General features: G+C 43.1%; 1 protein-coding gene across 1 annotated transcript in view; it reads right to left on the reverse strand.

Moving 5' to 3' along the window:
- Nucleotides 1-2,692: 2,692 nt before the first annotated feature.
- The window catches only part of LOC107186620 (disco-interacting protein 2 homolog A), a 34,494-nt gene continuing 15,018 nt past the window's right edge, over nt 2,693-22,168 (reverse strand). Inside the window, 13 exon segments of the mRNA XM_015574514.1 lie at nt 2,693-4,871; nt 5,041-5,594; nt 5,693-5,989; nt 6,066-6,401; nt 6,694-7,080; nt 7,345-7,475; nt 8,582-8,813; nt 8,993-9,423; nt 9,548-10,361; nt 10,802-11,168; nt 11,730-12,183; nt 12,253-12,447; nt 18,546-18,683. Of these exon segments, the coding sequence (XP_015430000.1) occupies nt 4,619-4,871; nt 5,041-5,594; nt 5,693-5,989; nt 6,066-6,401; nt 6,694-7,080; nt 7,345-7,475; nt 8,582-8,813; nt 8,993-9,423; nt 9,548-10,361; nt 10,802-11,168; nt 11,730-12,183; nt 12,253-12,447; nt 18,546-18,683 (4,589 nt within the window). The 3' untranslated portion in view covers nt 2,693-4,618.

Here is a 22,168-nt window from a genome sequence, read left to right on the forward strand (position 1 = left end):
GGACGATTCAACCCCTCAACCTTTCATCAGTCGATTGATCAATTTCTAGGGTTCGTAAAAAGACGTTGACTCGCGATATTCCAATTTCCATGTTTGCGAGAGAAAATCACGTTACTGGCATGTATGTATATGTACGAGTGCAAAAGGTTCTTGTGAAATATCGTAAGACGTGTCGACGGAAAAGGGATCCTAGATTCGCCTGGTCTCGATACGGTATATTTACAGAGACGCCTGTAAACGGACACGTCCGGTGACCGTTAATTATTTGTAATTCGTGGTACACCCCTGGCGTTGTCGCGTGAACGGAGGCAGTCGTCGATTATCGGAATATATTGATAATAATAATATTAATATATTATAATCAATATATATATTAATATATATATATTGATCGACGAGGCTCGTATTTAAACATTTGTCGATCTTAAGGAGCGTGTCCAATTATCTTCCTTTTAAACTCAATAAACATAAACATATTATTACCGAATGCGTAAAAGTGATAAACATAAGGAGATGCTTTGCTAACATTCACCATGAAATCCATAACAAAACAGGTTTTCACGAACTCTGTTTCCGTCTGCCACCAACCACTGGACACGAGCATTACGCAATGTATATATGGTTCAGTCAACGTGAGAGAGCTCGGCACGCGTCACCCTACCTCTAATCCTCTTAGCTGTCTGCGAAGGTCTCAGTAACTATTATTTTATCTACCATGGGGGCGGGGGACTTGTTCGAACCCTTCGCCGCCAGTGCTAACAGAGCTAAAGGCGAGTTTACACTTTGGATGTGCATCACGGATATAATTTCTATCCACAAATCCATTCAATTTATCAAAAGCAGAGTGGCTGAATCTTATTCGTGTTGAACATCTAAAGTGTCATATTGTAAATACGCGTTAAGCTGAATCCCACGTGACCGATCTACACAGCTGCCGAACCTACAACCTACTTTCGATATTTAGTGCTAAAATCTTGAGTGCATTTATTGCTAACATAAACTCGTCTTATGAACGAAAATAAATAAAAGCACACACATATATATGTATATAAGAATCGAATCTCTAAGGAACGACATATAACATTATACGATATTTTTGGTTCACTCAAGAACAAGAATAGGCCTCGATTTCTCGTATATTTCTGGGGATTACTAAATTCCCTGTTAGTTTCACGAGCGAATAAAAAATATTTTTGCAACAGAAATCAAATAACATAATACGAGACGTGACGGTTTCATACGAGACTCGATAACGATCCAAGATAAATCGACGAAACTGCTCGTCCGTATCGCAAACGCGTTCGTTACCAACGACAGTCGGCGCGTGTGTGTGTCGTTACATTAAAATAAGCATATAAAATTATAAAACTATCAACAAATGTACACATCAGTAGAAAACGTCTATGAGAATAATAAAAACTTCAAGGAAACGAGAAGGGACGCGATCGACTTTCGGGTTACCGTGATATTTTGTTTTTGTTTCATTCTTTTCGTTCTTGTTGCCGTGGACTTTGTCTCGATAAGTGTTCGGCCAACAATAAACGTACACCGTGCCGTAATGATTCGATTATTGTTCGTTCTTACTTTCGAATCAATCGGCAGAGCGTTCGACATAACACGAATAAAATTCGATTCAATAAGCATAAAAATTTCTCGGATCTCCGAGCCAAGAATTTCGTTAACGAATAAAATAATAAAGACTGTATCAATAACATAAAATGTATAACTATACTATAAAGATACTATTTCCGTTTCGTTAAAAAAAAGTTCCGTCTGAGCGATCCCCTAAGATGGATGCAAGCAATTGGATCGTGGTGACGACATATCACGAATAAAACTGATAATACTTAATAATAACGATTCTAACCCAAAAGTCGACGGTTGCGACGACGTCATCGATAAACGTAGATTGAGCTTTGGTCGACGGGGGGGACCAGTCCTACGACGAGAACGCATTTGTGCATAGAAAAGTAGAAAAGAAACGAAGATAAACGGGAGAAGGAGAGAGAGAGAGAGAGAGAAGAAAATTGTTGGCGTGTAAATTTTTGGCGCATGTCTTCACCGATGTTCACATTTCGAGGGTAACTACTTTTCCTTCCGTGTATCGACTTTCAAGTCCGAAAACCACAGATATACATACATATGAACGCATCGACGCTACATAATACAGCTACTTTGACTGCACTTTCCTCAAATTCTTTGTGCTATTGCTGCTGAAAAAAAAACAGTATTTTCTCGTTACAAGCCACTCTACGCCGAAACATATTTTCTCATTCACTTTTTATTCCCCGGTTAAACAAGTCGACAACGATAGTATCGTTAATAAAGTGACCGGGGCAGTGAGCCTTGTAACGAGAAAACACGGTACTGTAGACTCGCGATAACTGCCTGCTGGATAAATATCGTTAAGAATGCCCCGTGTTCCAGAATTTCCATATACACCAATATGACTTATGCACACCATACGATGGATATTCTGGTAAAAAAACCCCTCTTGTACCAATCTCTACTTACGTCATTGTGTTCCCTACGCGGCTATTTTTTCCTTAACTTCTGATAACGCTGCTCTCTTTCGTCAGTAATTTGGTTGTATGATGTTCGTTAATTGGCTCCCGATAATTACCCGTTTCCTAAAACTGCCCGGTTCTGGAGCCCCAAATGCGGATAATTATCGCGAGTCTACTGTACTTTATTTTTTTTTTGTGTTTACTTTGTTGAAATATCGTCCAAAAGGGGTCGATCTAAATATTCTTCGGCAGTATATCACCATTCGTTACGCACGAGCTAAAACCCTGAGATGCGAATTCGCGTTTAGCGTGAATAATTAAAGACTTCTCCCTGTGGAAAAGACGACCGAGTGATGTCAGAGGTTTTCGCGTGTTTTTCCTTTTTTTTTTTTCTTTAAAAGTGTACCCTTTGAGCACGCAATAAAATCGTTTTCCGTACAGTCGCCAAGATCAACATTCATATCGAGGTTGGCGTCGGTGCAATTCGACGAAGTAAAAAACGCTCGTATAAAAGAAGAAAAATTGACAGAGTTGTCGCGCAAAAGCGAACACGGATGACCCGGGAATTTTCACACGATTTTATCGCGCGCTGCGGAATATAATGTTCAATAAATAGTCTCTACCGTATAAAAAGTGTGAGATATTGTGCGCGACGCAGCTAAATACATCATCGAACGTTTGTACGACCAACTCGGGATTTCACTCGGTTATTCGTTTCGCGAATCGTCGTTTCGGCTCGCCTTTACAATACAGACAAACGTAGAAACTGTCCCGGAACGAAATCCTATTTAAAAAAATTAGATACAGTCAGAGCGATGATAACTAACCGTGTGTATGTATGTATGTATTTATGTAAATGTGTGTCTCTTCGGCGGCGATGCATTAGTAAAAATTGTCGACAGTTAAAACTTTTCACGTTTACGATAGAATATAGATTATGTTGGCTAATTGGTTACCTTTACGTAGTAAAAAATCCGTTAAGCTACACGAGGTCTACGACAAAAGTGTATCAAATTCTTTCCTCTTTCTTTTCTTTCTTTCTATCTATCTTTCTTTTTTTTTTTTTTTACTTTTTCTCGGGAATAGACACCAGACAGAGTTGTGTATACATGTAATATAGTACTCCCAGGATGATCGGTCCGGTTCGTAGCAGAGCATGGCACCTCACCGACGCTGCCGTTCATCCGGTAATTAACATCGTCCGTTCTCCACTGGTAAAAAAGCTCAGGACTACCCCGTTTCCGAAGTCGTTGATAAAAACAACCAATGATACTATTACATCTGTCGTCGTCGCTTCGACGCTCGGCTAATACGACGCACTAAATGCGCGTATATACTTCGTTCTGGCAGTCTGTCGATTTCGATGGTGTCCGGGAGGATCAAGTTCGAGCGTGCGCATTCGGTTAGCTGCGCAGATATGCGTTTCGTTGGTGGTAAGTATAATGTTACGGTTCCGCGAATCAATCTCTCGTTAACCCTCTCTGATCATCGATAATGCTCTGTGCGTATCGTTTCAAACGGTATCTTTATATCATTCTCCCGTAAATCTCGTAGTTACAGAATCGGCTATTTGTGCCGTTCATTCCGTCGACGAGATAGTTTCCCATGTGGAAAAAGAAGAAAACAAAGACGATCGGACTTGCGCGATCGTCCTTTGGACTGTGTGTGTGTGTGAATCCTTATTCAATATTAAATAGGAGCTTGTAGCTTTGACGGCGAGAGCGCTGGTAACCGTGTGACTTGGGGTCTTCGATACGCCTCGAAGTTTCTCTTAACCCTTCGATATACGTAAACGCTACAACGAAGAATTTCAGTACACGCGCTCCTCCTACTCCTGTATCTTCTCTTAGAGGAGAAGCAGAAAACGTTTAGGGACGACGTTCGTTTTAAAAAATACGTAGAGTCCTTGCGATACGTTCCGGATTAAACCTTCCCACGCGGGTGGATGATCGTTGTCTTCCTCGAGGAAGAACGTAAATTCCAGTTGCAGCAGCTTGCGACCCCGGGGGCTCTTCTCGAGGACGATAGAGGGCGTCAGGCGCTGAAACGAGAACGAGAACCAACGCGCGACCGGAGTGTACGATACCAGCCAGGTATACAAACGACACCGTTCACATGTTATACGCGACGTAGATGGGATCCAATTGGTCCGCCAGGAAACCGTCCCGTAGGTGCATACGTTGCTTCTCGCCACGTGAATTTATCGGGACCACACCGGGGTCCACTACGACCACCACGCCCACCACTAGGTGATGCTCCTCGAGAACGGCGCTGGTCACCAGAGCGACGAGATCCAGAGCTTCGCTCTCGCTTCCGTCAAGCTCGACCACCACTACCAGCAGGTTGGTCCATGTGAATACAGCGCTGCGGATAAGTAAGAAAACATCGTTTGATTGGCACTCGAAAGAACGAACAGTGTACAAGAGATGTGTTCAATATAGATGCATTATTTATAGACAGCGGATTTTATGCATTTATGTGCCTATTCTCTTCCCTAGTTATAAACCGATCTCTGGAGCGTCCGTTCACTTACCATTCTGCTATCTTCTTGTGACACCTCATCACGCTATTCTCGATATCGATCGGGTGGTATCTCATTCCCCGTAGCAGTATAGCCTCGTCGAGAGCGCCCACGACGAACACAGCGTCATGTAGCTCAGCGTCACCAGGAACGAGATCTGCTTCCGCCGCGGTCGTGTCCCCGGGAACGTCGCTGATAACCGATTGTTGAACGCTTTCGGTACGCCTCAAGAAACCAAGATAACCGGTCCTCGCGTAGACCTCATTCGTATTTCCGGTCACCAAGCGTGCATTGAAGTGATCCGCGTAATCGCTCTCGTCCCCATAGATCGTGAAGTAACCGCTTGCGTTGTGAGCAGACTGCACCCAAATCTCGCCCAAGTGCGAGTCCCCGCACTGTCCCTTCGTTTCTGGGTTGGCGATTATCACTTTTACACCGGGCAGCAGTTTTCCTGATTCCATCAGGCACAGAGAATGGGGGCTGCCCCTTTCGACCAAGGACACGCGATCGTTGCGCAGGGCTCGAAGATCAACGTACACTGTAGACGGTTCTGGACTCGATGCACCCTATTTCGAAAAGATTCATATGCTTATGACAGGAATCCTTCATACGAAATGTACCAATACGTCTTAACAGGTGAAGAAGTAATTTTTCCTTTACGAACCTGTAGGCAAATGGCCGTGTTCACTCTGCAACCGAAAGAGGTCGACACGGCACGAGGACTGAGACCCAAAGCGGAGAACAATTTACTGAAGCTCGTAGTGAGGGCGATTCGCGGCCTTTCCTCGGCGACGACCACGCACGTCCTGACGCATGCTAAACTAACGCCTCGCGCCTTCAGAGCGTGAACAGAGGATCCGAGACCCTTCGTGCATAATTCCATCACGCCGTACGAGCAGAATGTATCCCTTACTCTAGACTGGCTAACGGCGGACAACCATAATGCTGGATTGGCTTCAACCTGTAAACGCGAGGCATGGAGTGAAAAATATATCCGTGGAATCTTGAACGTTTGAATATTTCTGTGGAAGACGAACCTCCGATGGGGGTATAAGTATGGAATGATGCCCGCTGTATATACTGCTCAAACACCACAGGGCGAATCCTAATCCAGAATACGGGTCCAGGCACAGAGCGATGTGCCTGGACGGATACAGCTCGCAGGCGAGTTTCATGGCACGGCACAGAGACGTGACAGCCGCGTGGGACATTTTTATACCGGCCAGCATACCCGTAGTCGAGACGCTGAAGTCCAAGTAGGCCAGCATCTCGGCCGTCGGGGCTCGATACATAACAGGTAGCTTCTTCTTTGGCATGTCGTCCATATCGAGAATCGTCGGCCAGCTCTTCACGTCGACCACGTTGTTCGCCTCCTGTGAACAGTTATTCGACGCAATCGTTCGATTATATTTAAGTCATTTAATACATTGGCGCCCGATTGTATGGCTGAACCTTAACTGGTTCCAATCGAGTATTTTAAAGCATGTGTATGTATTATTTTTCGTTCCTTTTTTTTTTTTATCACCATTGGTAGTGACGTCACTAATTGGAGGTTAAGTTACCACCCCTGACGCAACAACTGACGCCAACGTGTTAAGGTGGATAATGGAAACTAACGTTATCCTTGGAAACAAGCATAATAATCAACAGTACGACGATATGTACCTTTGTTTTCAGAAGTTTCAAGAGGTTCTGATTGGTGAGGACCAGTACGGATTTACTAACGTCCACGATCATGCGAACGGTCGGCAATGTAGTTTGAAGATTCTGGGGATGGGGCGGCCTGATCGTGACTGGCACCGCTCCAACGTACAGGCAACCGTAAAACGCACATATCAGGTCTGTGCCAGGAGGAAATATTAACGCCACGTGATCCCCAGTATTGATCCGTCCCCGATCCAACAACAGATTCCCGATTCGCTCAGCCTTCTTGTGCAGCTGCGAGCAGGACAGTGATGTCGCCACCGCTCCCTTCGCGTTCAACGATGTAAATATCACATGATCGGAGGTGCTCACTGCCCGCCATCGAAGGATCTCCGAGATGAACTGGTACTGAAATACACCATACGAATGAGAAACCACTAAATAAGTAATGGGACATTTGTAGGAAGGAGAATGACAAGTACCTGTAGATTCTCGAGTGTTTAACCAAGAAACAGGGGAGGAACTGAACAAGGGAACAGAAAGAAGAAAAGCTCCAGTACTGTGAAGCTTGTTGAATAATACTATTTTGTCCTCAATCGTGCCACAGTACTCTATATCTACCAACTTATCGTTCTCCTTTTTTCTTTTACGCAAAACTGCACAGAGACAAACCTTCTTAGCGTTATCACTATCCTCGTCCAAGACACCCATATCCCGTCCTTGGGCGGAGGCCAGTCTATTACCCTGAACAATGTTGCCCACCATGACACTGGCCGGTCCAACGTCTGCAACAGAATCCCCCGCTACACGCCCCCGCACCATTCCGTTAGTAAACCAACACAAACACTCAACCCAATAATGAGTAGCTCACACACTCTCCCCTGACTGAGGCCGGAAAATCAAAGCTATATATATATATATATATATAGAGGCTCGTGAATTGGTTCGTTATTATCGGAAAGGTGATTAAGGCGCGTCCTTGTACATAGACGCGCACGGAGCATTCCATTGGACTGTGCATACACGGTAAAAAAAAAAGAAGAGGAAAAATAATTGGGTGCTTCTCAAGAAAGTACGATGCGTCAGCGATGTGATATTAATTATCGAAGCGTGGAACACTGAAATGGGACATATTCGATTCAGAGTTCTGTAAAGGTTTGTTTACAAATGTATCAATTGTATGTACAAGAGCTGATCGAAAAAATAATCTCACATCGCCTGGCACGATTCGTTTTTATAACGATCTGGATCACTACGGGGTGTGTCGGAGCTCAGCCAAAAGAAAGAAGAGCGTAAAATAATAGAATAATCATGCTTAAGCGTTATAAAGTAATTGTGGTATACAGGGTTGGGTTAACAATACATGATATGCAGCAAGAGACGGTTATATACTTTGTACATCTGTGCTAAGTCGCTAAAAGCCTACTGACTTCGAAAGAGAAGCGCAAAGAAAAATAGTGTTGTTACGTTTCCTCCGGTGTTAATAGGGAGGATTCTCAACGGAATTAAGTCCGTACAACTGCTCATTCATTCTCTCATTAATCATTCTCATAAACATCCGAGCGGACACGCGATCCAAGAGACCGGTGCAAAAGTCTCGTTCTCCCACGAGGGTGTCGCGTGTATACGATTTTTTCCCGAAAAATCTTTTCGCCGCGACTTGAATCGAACATCTTTTGCCGATTTCTTGGATCTCCGCTTTGATTGGAATGCGCAAGAAGTATAACAAAGACAAAAGAAATACAAGAAACTGTAAAAATGTTATAACCAAGAGAAAGAGAGTTGTATATAAATCCTTGTACTTGCTGACATTCATGTAATTTTCATTTTGATTGTCGGTGACTTTTAGATCGGTAATACCTGGTTTCGGGGACATTAGGTACTCGCGGATGAAAGCGCGACCGCTTACCTGAATGGATTTCGCGTGGTTTCGGTAGATTGGTAACGCAAGTGTGCGGACAAAGCAGAACATTAGCCGGGTGTAGGGTACCCTCTAGAAATCGTCGTTTCGTTTCAGACAGGTGTATACCGCCTAGAGGCGTCTTCGGCAGGTAATTCGGCGGGACTAGTGCTAAACAGTAAATACCAACGGCGTGGATCGAGTCAACCGCTTGAAGGACACGTGACATCCATTGGAAACTCTAAATATGTAAAGAGAACACATGTTGGAATTGGTTACATGTAGCGTCGATCACGTGGTTACATGTTAGAGGGTCTTTTAGACGAACCGGTTTGGTAGTTTAAGATGAACTATAAGAATATATAATCATACTTCAGGTCTCGTCTAAAAGCCCGATAATATTTGGTCACGAATACGTACTTCCTCCTCGCTGCAATCGGGTCGTTGTTCCGCAACGACGCATATTCTTTCGTCCCTCAGGACGCGTACGCTGAACACAGCTATTCTTCCGCGGTAAATGAACTTCATCGGCTCCACGGCTAGAACCGTGGCGATGATATCGTCGGCGTTGTGCTTTCTTCCAGTGACTGTCATCAGACCGTCGCGCGAACCGCAGACAAACACAAGACCACCGGGGCCCAGAAAGCCCAACAAACCGGATCGAGTGTACTCAACGTCCCCGAGCGGTGTCCCGTCCGCTTGAAGCGGGGACACTTTGAAGGTGTTGTTCGTTAACCCTTGCAATCCCCAGTACTGGTTCCCGGTCGTTGAACTGTGCACGCAGATCTCGCCGACCTCGTCAGTCTTGCAGATGAACGGTTGACCTTCCATTTTGATCACGACCACGATACCTGAACACGATGAAGAACATTTTCAATACATTCGATTCTGTACAGGATACACTTTGATGCTCGTGTGCCTGTGATTAGCGAAGGTCCTTCCAGGCATTTAGTACCGGGAGAAACAACAACTCACTTGCAGGCATGACCTGACCGCAGTCCTGAAGCGTGAGGGAAGTCAGGGAGTTTTCTTGATCCACTCTGACAACCCCGTAGCTCAGTCCAGACATCGACAGCACCCCTCGACCGGTGGCGTTCACACCGGCTCGACCTGGTCGCCTAACGGATACAGTCAGAGCCTCGCTGGAGGACGCGCAAGGGCACACCGCGTCAGGACGCAATCCTTTCGATTGGAATACGGAGAGAAACTGATCGCACGAGGATAGGGACCAAGGATTCGCCCCGTCCGCGACCAACAGCAGCCTGAGCGACGCCAAAGAGATGTCCTTGTGATCTTTTGTGGCGAGCAGACCCCAGTGTAGATCACGCGACTTCACCACCGCCACGCTCGCCCGGTGCTTCGTGATCATTTGCATCCAACTGGCAGGATTCACTTTCATCAGAGCGTACGGAATGAATATCACGTGCATTCCGTTCAGGACGCAGGTCAGAGTGCTGTGCCATAGGCCGACCTCCCGTTTGAAATCTAACACGCAGACCGCGTTCTCCCCTTCTGTGTAGCCGCAGGCTTGCGTTAGGGCACGACAATGAGTCAGCATCGCGGACCTGGTCACCGTCACCCCCATCACCGAGCCATCTTTATCGGTGGTGTACTCTATGTACGCTGGTGTGTCGTCGGTCAAACGGGGCGGCGGTAGCCAGTCTTTCGGGGTCTTGCCTAGATGCCCGGTGACGAACCAGTGCAGCTTCGGCCATCCTTTGAACGCCACCACTTCGCCGGCCGCGGTCTTCGGCAGCCCTTTCAAACAAGCTTCGCTGGTCAACGCCACCTGGGGATAATTTTAATGTGTCAGACGTAGAGGTTCGGACGACCTAATGCCTGGTTTACACTGGTAGAGTAAGTGGTAGATTCAGTTTCAATAAATAGCTATTTTTAACCATGAACTTGGCGGAATATTTGTAAAGATCTAGGGGTCTTGTCTCGCGTGAACAGACCATCTGCGTCTTGTCATGATTTTTCTGCGCGAGACAAGATCTAGATCTCTACGAAAATTCGCCAAGTTCATAGTTAAAAGTACCTACCCCTGGCAACTCTGGCTAGAGTAGCTAACGGTAGTACCCAAGAGCGAGAAAGATAGTCTTTTAGCTATCCTTTTCGTCCTTGAGTACCAACACTAGCTACACTACCACTTACTCTACCAATGTAAATCTAGCCTAACAGATCCCATTAGCAACCACGTTGCTATCGCCTCTGCAATTTATAACCCACCTGAATCCCGCAGCTGCCCAAGAGAAAGCCGATCTGCTGGGAGCCAGCATCCCGTCGAGTCAAAGGTACCTCGATCGGCACCGGCACGATGCCCGCCTGAAGGCAACCGTAGAAGGCGCACATGAAGCTTATCGGATCGTTGTTCGGGTACACCAAAGCGATTCGGTCGCCGGGCTTCAGACAGCAATCCCCGCTGCGACTCAGAGCCTTGTTCAGCAACGTATAAGCGATTTTGTGCGAACGGCTGAGAAGCTTCCCATAGGTGAGCATCACGCAGAACTTGCCGTTCGGATCGAGGACCGTCGCCACTGGTGCTTTACACGTTGCCGTGCCATACCTAGAAACAAGGAACACGCATTGTTAACTCCTTCGAATATATATCTTATGAAAAGACGGCATGATTTGCAAAAAATGTATTTGCTATTTAAAGTAAAGTTTAGGTAAAACAAGAGACACTCGTAATTTTAACACATTTTAGAATATTTTAGAGCCCAAAGAAAAGACAACAACAATCACTCGAAAAGAACATGAAATATGTGGCAGTGTATGTGCGAGGGTTGCTTGATAAGGCAGTGACTGTTTCTCGACAATAAATGGCGCTCAAGTCGCAAGAACAATTTTGTCATTTTCTAGTGTTAAGTATTTTCAATTTATTAAATGTGGAAACTTGAATTTTTCTAATACAATGATATTTATTCTTGAACGAGCAAATACTTAGAAAACAATGATTTAATTTCATTAACTGTTTAAAGGCCACAACTACTGTTTTTCACTATGTATTCTCAAATAAAACTGTGCCCAACACTGGCGTCCATAAAGGCGTGGCCTACCGCCCGGGTAGGTGTGGCCTACTGCCCGCCGGTCTCAGTTCACCAAGACAGCCTGAAACATTGCCCCAATGGCAATTGTCGAACAGCCACTGCTCGACAGACCATGATACAATTCGACAACAGCGGAGGTCATGGAACCGCCCTCCGGTTTTGGGGCGTTTGGATCCTTCGGATTCGCCGCGATCTCGAGCTCGATGTCATCGTCCTCGTAGAACTCGGGCAACGGTCGACGTTTCGGCCGTTTCAGGGTGTTCAACAGCTGTTGGATCTTCGCGGAGACCTTCCAACGGCCGGTGGTCCCGGTGTTGTTCTGATCCTCGACGACGTGATACCGATTCACACGATCGGCACCCGGCCTGCGCGTCGACTGTTGCGCCGCTGGTGTGTTGCTTGTGTGCGTCACGTCGGGAGGCTGTATGTTGCAGTAGGCATGGGGCGTGTATTCAGCGATGTCCGTGATGTCCGCGCCAGGAGGTCTCCTGGCCGGTGGTCTCGGTGGCGGGGGCGTGTCTCGCGCCGAACCGGTGCTGCTCGTGTCTGACAGTCCTGTGCCTGAAAGCCCGTTGTAAAGTCACCTTCGATCGAGAAGTCTCTGCCTTTAAACGTGATAAGGTAACATACCCGTCGGACCACCAGCGCCTGGACTCTCCTCGGTGACCACGCTGTCCTCGTCGCTGCTCGACTCGCCGCTGTCACGGCGCTCCCGGTCGGGGCTCCTGGCCATTACGGAGGTTCTCTTCGACGGCATCGGCAACGACGGCTTCGGACGTCCCTGCATCGCCGCCAATGCCTGCTGTACCGCCTCCTGCCGCACCTCTGTGCATTCAGACGTCCAACGATCAGTGCCGCGGGAACAACAAAACGTCTAAACCCACCATATTTCTCTCTTCTTTCCTTCATTCGCGACTCGAATAACGAAATACACGCAACGGTAATCGTAGAACCGCCCTCGACTTCTGTGTATCTTTGATCTTAACGGCGTTGGAAAGCTTATTACGAGAGGTACACTTCCGCTAGGGGAAATGGTAGTTTATGGGGAAGGGCCTTCTACCACTTGGTATCGGAAATGGCTGAAATTTGCGTCGAATTAGCATTTTATTTAACTTTTTTTTTTTCAATACTTGAAATAAATTTACCTAATGGTAAGAGACCCTTCAAATTTGCTCGTGAGGGTACATGTTGCTATTCACCTTCTGGTTTCACTCTTTAACGCCCAACCCTTCTTTCGAGGAAAAAAATTATTATCACGATTGGTTCACTCAAAAATCGTCCCAATATCACATCTGTATTTTCATAATAAAACCCCTGGAAATATGATTTTCTATATGTGACGTCAAACTGGACGTTAAAAGGATTAAATGTACGATGAAATTTAACATGAATCCCGTTCGGTTGATAGACGACCAACGTCCCTTCAGGAAGCCAAGATCTCGTCAGGCCATAAGGCGACTGACGCAGCAACGGTCAACGCGTTCGCGGATTTAACGGTCCCGTAAATCGAGGGGCTCGCCGCGGGTGCATCCAAGGAACAATTTATTCCAGAATTTTTTTCCAGAAAGCACACCGTATCGAATAATCTTATTCCCGTTGCTGCACGCGGGTGCCTCGTAATAATAATACCAAATTTCGATGAAAAGTTCGGAAAAGAAGCATTCGCCAATCGAATCCGAAAATTTATATTTCTTGATCGACATTAACACGTCCATGGAAATATTTTCTCGCGTCATATAAGATAGAAAGTTACGCCGTTCGTTGTATTTGTTGTTCTGATTTAACCCGATAACTGGTAAGTGGTATCTGGTATAAAAAAAAATATTTTTTTTTAAATTTAACCCGATTTACCCCGATTAATATCGATTTTTTGGTAGCAAAGATCCGTAGTTTTACGGATTTGAAGTAGATCTTCACATTACCAGTTGGGAAATTCCAGTGTTTCTACCAAAAATAATTAATAAACAGAAAAAAAAAGTTTGTTTAATATTGATATTTTTTACTACAAAATAACGAGATACAACATGTATGTCAGTCTTTTAATTTTTAAATAACGATTTAAAGGGTTGGGGCGTTAAAGGGGTAAAACATTTATTGTTATAAATAAAGTGTTTGTTGAAAATAATACCGTTTTTTTTTTTAAAGAAAAAACATGACGAAATTTAATATACTCGGAGCAGTTAAACGAATATGGAACAAACACTCCTCGTGGACGATGTTGACCGGTAACGGAAGCTTTTTAAATCATCCTCGGACAAATGTAAACCACTGGCCAAGCAGCAGAACGAGGCTGGCTCGCCATGAACACCATCAATCACTTGAACTGACCGCTATTGCCCCATCAACCCTACCTCAACACCTAAAGGTAGGTATATGTATCTCTGACCAGTGTTACTTTCATTTATTTCTTCGAACCAGAGAAACCACCACGGGAATGGTACTTATAATTGTCACGTGAAACGAAACAAGTTGTACGATAACGATTAAAACGGACTTTTTTTTTAAGGATGGAACTAATAATGGTTGCGTCCTTGAACATTTTTTTACCGAAAAATGCCAAAGTTATTGAGTCCACAAAATGATAAAAGAAATTTATGTTTAATAGTGAACATTAAAAACAATATTTTTAAGTTAAATTTCGTTAAATAACCCTTTAACGTCCAGTGTGACGAATATGTCACATCTAGAAAAGCATTGTTCTAGGGGTTCTGTCGTGAAAATACAGATGCAGTGCACGTATTAGGACCATTTTTCGGTTAACTAATCACCACAAATAATTCCGTTCCCCACGAAGAGGTGTTTGGGCGAAAATAAATTTAGAAAATAGGTCGGTTGAATATCGATATTTTCGACTTCAAAGTAACAAGATACAACATATATATCAGTCTCGTCATTTTGAAATAACGATTTAAGAATCTGGACGTTTAGGGGATAAAAAAATTTGTTTTAAATTTTTTCTTAAAAATACTATCAACTTATTAGACGAATCAATCGTGTCCTATGAATTAAATTCAGCTAGATCGCTATTCTGGCCCATTGCGGAAGCGTATTTACGTGTAAAATCGTGCGCGCGCGTGTACGTTTCCTCGAGGATTGGCAGACGCGCTAGTTAGGTATGCTCGTCCTCTTCGACCGGTAACGGTGCGCCGCCAGGTGCGAGAATGCCTTCGCTCTGCCTCTAGATAAATGAAGCTTCTATCGGGGGACTTTTATGCATGGTTAAGAACCGTTCGGTTTTAATTCCGTTCCGACGAAAACCATGCGAAAGAAGAATACAGTAACGCCTCGATGAGTGCGACGTACCCTTCGGTACGAACAAAATGTTCGTAACAAATGTTCTCCGAAGTTAATTCCCCTCTGGAAAATGACAAGTAAGTCTTTCGAACGACGATATCGAATGGTACGTACCCAATAGCGCATATATACTTATTCGAAACCGTTAAAACCCAACAATCTGGAAAATTTTTTTTACTATTTGCGTTCATTACTTCGGGGAAAATGTTCAAAGGGGGTGGAGAATACTGTGATAACATCGATCGAACGATTAAGGGAGGGACAACGAATCGAAATAAATATTTCGTCGCAAATTTTCACGATCGAGGGGGGGGGGGGCAGGCAGAGCGGAGGGGAATCGGCGAGGGTTCGTGCAATTACAGGCAACACATTCCGGATTCACGATCTCATGGTAGATCGTTCGGTGCATTATTCTCGGGGAAAAGCCAGCTTGGTTTCTTTACCCGTCCCGCGGCTATACATATATTTCGCTGCGCGACTTACCGCGGCGACTCCCTCAAGAATTAACTACGTCCGCGCGCGTTACCCGTATACAGAGTGCGGCATTAAGTTGACAAATGAAAATATCAGAAAAAACGAAGCATTTGATAATAAGAAACTACTTCAGACAAAAGTTGTTTGGTTTTGAGGAGGAAAAAGAATGATATTATTTCTTTTTAATCTGGTAAACGTTTTGAAGGTTATTTGAAGGTCAACTCCCTTTTTTTTACACGAATAGTTATACTTTTTGAACAGATTATTAATCCACGCAAAAAGATCAACAATTTTAACAGATAAACAAATATTCCTTTCGTATCGCCTGTTGTTCGTACAACCTTGAATTTAACACGTTCAATGCGGACGAATTATTATAATTCTAACCCTAGTGACGTAAATTTTCTATGCTTTGGTTTACTTTAAAACGGTCGTAAATTCACAGTTCAATGTCAGAATTGTTAATTTATGTAATTTTATTTTTATCCAATATATATGTATCGACTTCGTCACCTGAAAAGCACCATCTTTTTTTGTTTGAACACCCTGTATTTTTCGTATACCCGTACCCGCGCGCGCAGGAAACGCTTTATCAAAGCAGAAAGCACTCGCGCGCGCCGAAAGCACATTCCTCGCACTCGCGGACCATGTTTCCGTGTGCCCCGAGCGCTAATCGAGCTTAATGCTCCCGCAATTACACGGAGTTACGCAAGCTAACGATTTTCGAGTGCCTCCAATTAGAATCTTTGACACTTGAATTGGGCCAAATGATGCGGAAACGTACCAACCCTCAAAATGACAAAAAAAGTAATTAAACACAATATGGACTTCCATAACTGTATAATTTTTATTTTGTAAAAATAGAACCAACCCGTAAAACAATTCTTACATTATACAATTATCAAAACTACCAAGCCATAAGGAATGTAAAGAAGAAATTAAAGTTAATCATAGAAAATTTAACATAATATTAATTATACTACTCACTATTAAATAAAATATTAAAAAAGATTGTAAAACTATTATTATTTAGTGTTTGTTTTTTTTAAATTCAAATGCTCAAACTAAATTTACTTCACTTCAGACCATTGAGGGTTGCTAGCTTTCTACATAACTTGGCCGAATCGACAAAACAGTGGATCGAAAGGTTGTTTAACTACTATTTGTTCGAGTTGATGTATTCTTAATTGAAAAATACGTTCTGTTTTCTTGTGATCGAAGCAAAACACGGACACGTAAAATGAAATCCTGGTGAAACGGCAGCGTCGCGTTTTATTGATCGAGAATCTGTCGCGTCTAGTTTCTACGGTTGCTGGATTTAACCCTTGGACGCCGACGACGATAACGGCTTCGTTATTAATTCGTCCAGACAATATTGGAATACATATCCTGTAGTAATTCGAGCTCGAGAAAGCTCAGGTGTGCGTAATATTTAAGACGAGAACTAAACATCGAGTTTAATCTTTTAGATAAGTAAAATAACAAAACAGAAAATTCCTTCTTTTCCGTTCGAACATTGTCCTATAATTTTTAAAACAGACTAAATAAAATAAAAAGCTTCTTTAAACAGAAAGCAAGGGACAGACAACTAGACTGTAAAAAAAAACAATTAATTACAATAAAACAATTGAAGCAATTTTTTTCTCAGGGAATTCATTGTTTTCATTCTAATCTTGAATCACTTCGGCAAAATTATTACAAGTTACAGACAACCAGTATTTTTATATACAGCGGGGGCCTCTTGCACAGTAATTTACCAACTAATAATATCAGTGAATTTACAATTTATAAAGTTGCAACCTTTACACTTCTGTTAGACGAACAATTTTTCGCTATGCCAATCGGTACAGTAAATCTTCGATTAACGCGCGAAACTCGGGACCGCTTTAGAGCAGTTATCGCATATGTACACGATTTCATGAATTGAATTTCGAGACGAGTCTCCAGTGTGAAACGTTCAAGCAGTGGGGATAAAACAGAAGTAGTTAACATAGAGATTTTTCCGCGCAGTTATCGAGACTTTACGATAATTTCCTTTTGTCGCGGTGCATATAACCTCAAAACTTGAAACAGGACAATCAGCTGACTTGTATTTCGTAAAGAGTACTCGTACTCTACTTGATACCTTAAAGAAACCTGTCACTGTTACTTAACAAAATTTACTAAAATAAATTCTGTAAAAATCTCATCGATAAGATTTAGGTTAAATTGTGTGCAAGAGGGCCCCAGCCGCATGACAGTACGAAGCATAAGCAGGACAAAAGAACGAAACCGCGATAAATATTCCTCGTTAGAATCCGCACAATTAAAGTCGTATTTAAACGTTGTCTCACGACGGGCAGACAATCGAAAACGTAAAAAAACCCGTGAAGCAAGAAGATGAAGCCGGTTTCCAACGAACGACCGCGTCGAGGACACGCAGGGGGATCCTCATGTTCGGTCCGCGAATCGTTTTCTCTCCGGTACTTTGAATAAATGAAACACTGCACACACGGGTGTGTGTTTGTGTGGCTGCGTATGTATGTGTGTGCAGTAGAACCCCGGCGGTCCTCCGAGGGTTAAGGACCCGTTAACGCACCACATCCCCTCCCCCCATTCCCCGTTTTTTCGTCCCACCTGGACCGTTTTTCGATCGTGTGTATTGTGTTCTAGTGATGAGCGATACAGCACCGATATTCGAAATATCGATACTTTCCAATTCAAATATCGATATTTTATTTCGAATATATTTTTCAGTTCAAATGTCGATATTTTCTTTCGAATACCGATATTTTTCAATTCAAATATCGAAAGTTTGTATCGATATTTAATGTGACGATATATTCCCAGTATCGATACTTAACCTTTTGCCGTAACGTAAGAAACATGGGCCAATCGCGAGCTTCCCATAAACCTTGCGATTGGTCGACATCTTTTGCACACTGTTACCTCGCCAATCTGCCTCCGTAAATATCTGCTTGAATGAATGATTTATTTTCATTTTTCGATTTTATTGCTTCCAAATGAATTACAAGTATCGATACCGATACTTTCGATATTTTACTCCCGATATTTTGGCTATGAATACGTATCGATACCGAATATCGATACAATTCAAATATGTATCGCCATCGCTAAGTGTTTACCCCAGAGCTTGCTATAGTGAATGTACTCACCGGAATGATAGCGGCTCTCATTGCGCGTTAGTCTGCGATTGCCGCGTCTCGCAGCCGCCGAGTTCGAGTTCCCGGTGTTTCCGGTCGAGCCGCCAGATCCCGGGGGACTAGCGATCCCGCCAGGTACTAGCCGGCCTCCTGCATGCAACACAACAACAACAACGCCACATAGACAATGAAAGGATGGCTACGAGGATCGGCAGGGTGTGTGTGCCTGTGTTTGTGTGTGTGTGTGTGTGTATGTACTACGCGTTTTACCAGTTCGTCACCGACGACAAAATTCTGTTTTCTCTGGCGCTGGTCGAGCCACGCCCGAAGAAACGATTCCAATAGAGTATACACTAAGGTCCGAATTTGTGGCCAGATCAGTGAAGACTGAAGGATGGTGAACCGAGGACTAGTGCTACGCGACTCCATGTATTATACTTTTATTTCCTTTTTTTTTTTTTTTAAGGGAGAGTGAACAGGGTGCATGTGGTGGTGGATTGGAGAAATGTGACGGGAATGATTCTGCTTTAGTACTAACCGATATTTTCCAGGGTTTAACGCCTGAGCTATGAATTTATACGTTTCGGGGAAAGGGGAGAAGGTAAACTTCGAATGTTTAAACAATTTATTAATTTAATTATAATTATGAAATGTTAAATGAACCTCTGACTGATTTCAAATACTAATTTCACCTCTAATTCCCTTCCTTATTTAATAGGGATCTATGATTAATTTTGTATGATTTGTAGATTGATTCTTTGGTTTCCATTTTTTAAGAGAATTGATCATTATGATTCGATTCGACAATCGATTCTTTGAAGTGAATCGAACATCCATAGGGTAAGTTCCTGCCGTGGACCTATGCATCGATCTGGAGCTCACTGTGTAATATATTCGTCGTAGGTTACTCTTTCGTGAGACTTTTGTCAGATGGTTTATCGTCAGAATAACGGAAGTTGAATAGACATTTAAGTTAAGTTAACAAAAGCATCGAAATATTTTTAGTAGCAATCAAATCACGTAAGAAAAACGTTTCCTGGCTTAACAAAGTCTCGTATAACATTTTTGTTAAGGAAAAAGTTGCTTCAAATCATCCCAGGAACCCCTCATTTCCAGGAGTCGCAGCTGTTTTGGGACACCCTGTATACATACAATTATGCTTGTTTGAATAAGTGGAAATTTCGTCCATTTATCTCGAATTTATTAAAGCCCTTATCGTAATCGAACGTTTACCGGGAACCTTGTTTTACCCACGGAACACGGACACGCAATCGCGACCGGTCAACTGCAATGAATGTTTAAATGGGAATCGTTTTCTTTAGGCGCGGCCCGAACGGCGCCACCGACGACAACGATCGGTCGCGTTCCACCTTCGGAAGCTGCGACGACAACGACGATTTCTCACTTTTATCGATTGTTCGTAACTCCGCTGTGGGCGCGGGGAGGGTCGGCCGAGGAGGTGGGTCTATGACGCGACGACGTGATTCGATTCGATTCCATCGACAACATCCCCTACTTAATTTTAACAGATTTCAAATGAACCTCAAATTGGAATTACGATTCTAAATCGAAGCAATCAATTATATATGTCACAGTAAAAGCTTGAAGTTTAGTAAATATTGTTTATTATTTATTATTTGTGCATTACAGTGTATGCATTTACGTACGATTTTAACAGAAGTATGAACTGAATATAAGAATATATATTATTTCTAGTAAATGTATTCATTTACTAGATATTGCACACATTTCCTACAGCACGCTAGTAAATGTCGAAAGTATAATTTTTTAAAATAAAGGTATATTTAAAGAACAAAAATAAAAACTGTATTTGATAACTTAGGGATCTTTTTTAAGAAAACTGGCCGTTTTTATATAATAAATATAGGCTTCTCGACACTGAACATTAAATATTTCATAAACTAATGGTCATATGCGCTTGAAACAAATATCATTGGCTTCAGAATTTCAAGCTCTATCACTGTGTTAAGCCTCATTAAAAACTCAGCGTTACACCTAACGATCCCTCCGTGTCAATGCAGAATAGCCTTCGAACACTCATCAAGATTTTACTGTACTCAACGAAAACACCGTAACAATCTGATTCTTCGGTACATTTTTCAGACTGGTCGTGAAATCATTGATAAATTATAAAATGGGAGAGACACGAAAAAGAAAGTGAAGAAAAAAAAACAGACAGTGGATAATCTTATCATAAGCCATCTCGAAGAACGTTATCACGAATCCTCGGAGATTATCATCCGTACCGACAATAGAAGGGTAAATTTATCTGGATCCCGATCAACGGCCGAGCCACGGGACGACTAATGGCCGTACGTGAAAAAAAAATCAAGGTGTTCGCTGGGTAGATCCATGACCACATATTCTCGAGTCATGTGCAGAGTCGCAAGAATGCCCGACAAATAGCCGGCTCTGCTTCGCGATATTCTCGACCGCGAGCCGAAGGTGGAGCACAACCGGTCCCGGGGGGCTACAAGTCGAATTACAAAAGGTGTGTATCTAAGGTGTAAAAGCGTCTCTCCGCTCGAGTCGGTACACGCGAGGGACCACAAGCAAGCGAGCAGCTACAGATCAAGAAACACACGTGGTGTCAACCTCTTCGAAATATGTGCTGCGTTTCGACGCGTTTTCTTCGTGGTTGTACGTTCTACCGTTTACTTGTACTACTACTACAACTATACTACTACTAGCACTGCTCTAAATACAGTATTCGTGAAGTTCAATAACTATCGACGTACTCTTATGTATTTCCTGTCGAATTCGTTTCAACACAGGACTGAAAGAAGGGTTAAGGAAAATATTAAAGGGTGGTCCATTAACGATACTCCCAGCAAAGCAGAATCTACGCGGATAAATCGATAATTCGACGTGCCACAAAATCGTTTTGTGTTTTACAAAAACTTTGTGGGGCCCAAAAGTTGAACTATATTTAAGTATACATAAACTTCTGTAAATCAGACAATTATACGGAAAATTTCGTTCCAGTAATTCGACATGAACAAGGATAATGTTTTACTCTACCGTAATCCGCACATAACGCGAAGAGGTTGAATCACACACGTACGGTTCGATCGCTACTGATGAGAATGAAATTACGGTTTCACGATGGATTACTGAGATTAATTACAAGATGAATCGTGAAACGTGAAATGATGATGGCTTAAGGCTACGAGAATCCGTTTCCGTGATCCTCTGCGATTAGTATTACACGCCTTACTTTCGTAGAGGAGATACGGATCGGACAAATGAGAAATTCGGGGTGAAAAGCGAACTGAAACGAAAACCGAAACCAATCGAACGAAATCCGTCGGTCGATCAACGATTAGAATTGCTTACTGTAATATGATATCTACGGTGTGTGGATGAAGATCTAATATCGTGCACACTCCACAACACAAGGCTCGACAATCGTGTTGTTGAACAATTCCGGCACACCTATTTACACCATCGAAAACCAATTGTCCGCTAATTTTGGAACTAAATACTTTGACGTTTTATGTACAATTTTCCATTCGGAAATCTGACTTCCTGTAACACGAATTCTCTCATCGAAGATTTACTGTACTGGTAAGTCATTTTGACTTGCTTGGTACTTCTGGCATTAATCGCGATTA

Source organism: Dufourea novaeangliae, unplaced genomic scaffold (genome assembly GCF_001272555.1).
Source record: "Dufourea novaeangliae isolate 0120121106 unplaced genomic scaffold, ASM127255v1 scaffold65, whole genome shotgun sequence".
NCBI lineage: Eukaryota > Metazoa > Arthropoda > Insecta > Hymenoptera > Halictidae > Dufourea > Dufourea novaeangliae.